Consider the following 3,943-nt stretch of genomic DNA (forward strand, 5'->3'; position numbering starts at 1 on the left):
TCAGCCTTCCGTCCTTCCAAGGTGGGTAACATGAGAACCCAGATTGTTGGGGGTAATATGCTGACTCTGTAAACCACTTAGAGAGGGCTGTAAAGCACTATGAAGTGGTATATAAGTGTTATTGCTTTTGCTAACTTCTTATCGATATTTGGCTTTAGATCAGCAGACATTTCAAGGATTGAACAAAAATCCCGCAGACCTAGGATAGACTGTTTTTTATGTAATTAACAACTTTAAATCCATTTCAATTATACATTGACGTTCTATAATGAGAAGGAAGGACATTCTATAATGAGAACAAAGAAACCAAGCCTTACAAAATACAAAGAGGTTACTTGAAAATGAAAAATCTTGGTGCAAACTATTTACTTACGGTTAACTTTTAACTCTTCAATTTTCCCCCCTTTTTAGCTGTTCTTTGTTATTTAAATCAGGCCTCACCAGAATAATGTAACATTTTGGGAAGAAGATAAAAGCCAGTAACCCCCCACTGGAGCACAAAATGGAGAAGATCTCTACAGCCACCATATATTTCCCCTTTGTGCTCAAGTAGGTTGGAACAAAGGACAGCCAGACACTGCAAAAGACCAACATGCTGAAAGTGATAAATTTGGCTTCATTAAAGGTGTCTGGTAACTTCCTGACCAGGAAAGCCACCAGGAAGCTGATAATTGCCAAGAGACCCATAAAACCAAGGACACAGTGAAACATGACGGTTGACCCTTCCTTACATATCAAGACAATTTCCTTTGGCATGGAATACATGTCAACGTCTAGGAATGGGGGAGAGATTGATAGCCATACTGTACAAAGAATGGTCTGAATAAAAGAGCAAGAAAGGACAATAAAAAGACCCAGTCTCTTCCCCATCCATTTTCTAATTCTGGACCCTGGCTTGGTAGCCATGAAAGCAAGAATTACAATGATAGTCTTTGCCAAAATGCTAGAAACTGCCACGGAGAAGATGATGCCAAAGGTAACTTGCCGAAGAAGGCATGTCCATTGGCGAGGCTGACCAATATATAGCAAAGCACAGAGAAATGAGAGCAGGAGGGAGATGAGAAGAATATACGTGAGGGTCTCATTATTGGCCTTCACAATAGGTGTGTCATTGTGTTTAATGAAGAGCCAGAGCAGCAAAATAGTAATAATAGAAAAAGTAATAATAAAGCTGGTAAAAATGTTCCCCAGCATTTCTTCATAGGATAAAAATGTTGCAAATTTTGGAAGGCAGAAATTTCGCTCCTCGTTTGGATAATGATCTAGTGGACACTGAATGCAGTTGTCCATGTCTGTGGGGAAAGAGAAACAGGCTTTTATTCCATACTAGCTGATAACCCAGCATCTTTATCCCAATCCTAAAATTGTTCGAGGTGTTCCAGAGTTATGCCCTCACAGTATTTGTTTCCAGATAGTAAGTAATCTGTGTACCCAATTTGGTTGAAATAGCTCAAGGCATTCCAGAGTTGTGCTGGAACACACACACACACACACACACACACACACACACACACCAGGGAGCAACTGAGGGGAGCCATTGAGAAGGGCCTTTCTTCCCTCTACTCCCATGCCCATCATCCCTGCCCTTCCCCCTCCCATGCACTCCTCTTTCCCACCCATATTTTGGAAGGCAGAAAATTTGCTTCTCATTTGGATAAGGATCTAGTGGACACTGCTTTCAGTGTCCATGTCTGTGGGGAAAGAGAAAGAAACTTTTATTCTATGTATAGCTGTGATGGCAAACCTATGGCACGCATGCCCAAAGTGGCACACGGAACCATGTCCGCTGGCATGCTCAATGTCACCTGATCATCTTTTGGGTTTCTGGCATGCAAAAAAGCTGTTTTTTGCACGTGTGGCAGTGCCGGAAACCAGAAGAGCTGGTCTTCTGTTTTCCATTGTGCATAAGCGCGCCAGCCAGCTGATTGTCACGCTCACATGAGTGCCAGTAACCAAACACAAGCTGAAACTGGAAGTTCATTTCCTGGCATGTGCATTCCCACTAGGTAGCTTGTCTTCTGGGGTGCATCGGCACTCAGTGCCAAAACGGTTCCCTATCACTGATATATAGCTTGCTTGAAAATGATGTTGGAATAATCAGATCTGTTTTAGCTGTTTATCCATATAGACAGCTGCATGATGGACAACCTGGGTACCTCAGCAACTCATCAGTCATGGTCACAGTGGGCATCCACTCCTCTATGTACTATCTCTTACCTTTCTGATTAGAAAACTTCTCTGTTGGACAAGGAAGGCAATCATAGCAGCAAAAATGGTTTCCCTTCCTTTTTGGCTTTCCTATAACCTGGATGACAATGGTCATTGCAAAGAGAAATAGGCTTTGTCTACAGATAAAAGAAAGAGAAGAAGGTTTTCCATCTTGCAAATGTATATATCTACAAATAAGCTTAGAGGAGCCCGAATCGGCGGTGGCGGCTTTCCCTGAAATGGAGACTTCGGGCTGACTCACCAGGCTTCTCCGGTCCCTCGGCGTGTGGTTCGATCTGTCTGGCTGCCGCTGGAGAGGTTTGTGGCCTCTCGGACATGCGACAGCCAAGAACGGGCCGAGGGACGGAGTGGCGGTCCGGAAGGGGGCGGCCATTTTGGAGGAAGCGAGGACGCGAGGGAGGCGAGGGAGGCCTGCTGTTCATTGCGGGCTTCGGCCTCGGCTCTGGCCCTGCCTTGCCCAGCGGAGCGGAGCGGAGCGGAGCGGAGCGGAGCGGAGCGGAGCCCTGCCCAGCGGAGCGGAGCGGCCCTGCCTTGTTCTGCGGAGCCTTGCCCAGCAGAGCGGAGCCCTGCCCAGCGGAGCTCTGCCCAGCGGCCCAGCGGCGAGCCCTGCCCAGCGGAGCCCTGCCCAGCGGCCCAGCGGCAAGCCCTGCCCAGCGGAGCCCTGCCCAGCGGCGACTCCGGCGATCTTGGCCAAATTCCAGCGGCGTGAGATCGTCGGTGATCCCGGCCTGGCTCCGACGGCTCTGACGGCTTCGGGGTGTGGATTCAGCCTGGTTTCAGCTGGCGTGAATCCCGGCCCGTTTTTGCCTGTCGGTGGGCCTGCCGGCTCCTTCGGTGCCAGTTCCATCGGCGCCAGTTCCATCGGCGCTGGTTGCGCCCGGCGAGGCTGTGTGGACCGCGAGGCGCCTGTCCAACGGCGCCCTGTATTTGGCAGCCCCACCGAGGATGGGTGTGGTAAGGCCTCGGTGGGAGAGGAGGCCGGAACCGTGGCTGAGGTTTGTCCCCTCTTGTGGCCTGTTTTGTCGCATCTTTCCATCGCGTGTCATCGAATGGCCCCTGGTGGCCTGGCTTGCTCCATCGTATTTTCCTTTGTGGCCTTATGGCCTGGCTTGCTCCATTTTATTTCCATCCCCCCCCTATCCCGGACCATGGGTCATCTAAACTGGGCGGTCATGCATGTCCATCTGCGGGATGGAGTGGATTGGACTGGATTGGACTAGCTTGGACTGGTCTAGGGACTTGGGCAGACCGCTAGCCACGTCTACCTGATTAAGATCTATTGTAGAATTGCTCCCCATAGGCACGCTATGGAGACTGTCGGCCTGTCTGTTCCTGTTTTGTCATCGCTATCCGGTTCCTGCTCCATTTGTCCTTTGACCAACTGGACTCCCGCTGGAAGATTCACCATTTCTATTACTTTGGGATTTTACCATCTTAGCATCCCTCGCCGAGTCGCACTTTTCTATGCGCTACACTGCACGTGAACTCTTGCGCCTGCGAGGTGCCCCCGCCTCGCAGGAATGGCCCATATCGCTACCAAGGGCCGGCCTCAATGACGGGTCTTGGGACCCACAGAGGTGGCATGCGAGAAGAAAGAGCCTTTGGGGTTTTTTAGACAGGGCATTTTTAAGGGGTGGGAGGGGTAGGGCGGGTGATGGGGGTAGCCCGTCGGGAGGGAAACCAGTTCCAGCGCATGCTCGTGGCGATTATCAAA

General features: G+C 50.0%; 1 protein-coding gene across 1 annotated transcript; it reads right to left on the minus strand.

The window, feature by feature from the left end:
- Positions 1 to 390: 390 nt before the first annotated feature.
- Positions 391 to 3,527, minus strand: LOC131197960 (vomeronasal type-2 receptor 26-like). Its single transcript, XM_058182466.1, has 2 exons — positions 3,495 to 3,527; positions 391 to 1,326 (listed from the first exon to the last, which is right to left on the minus strand). Exons 1-2 carry the CDS (start codon positions 3,525 to 3,527, stop codon positions 391 to 393), a joined length of 969 nt encoding a protein of 322 aa, XP_058038449.1.
- Between the last annotated feature and the right edge of the window lie 416 nt (positions 3,528 to 3,943).

This window comes from Ahaetulla prasina, chromosome 4, assembly GCF_028640845.1.
Source record: "Ahaetulla prasina isolate Xishuangbanna chromosome 4, ASM2864084v1, whole genome shotgun sequence".
Taxonomy (NCBI): Eukaryota; Metazoa; Chordata; class Lepidosauria; order Squamata; family Colubridae; genus Ahaetulla; species Ahaetulla prasina.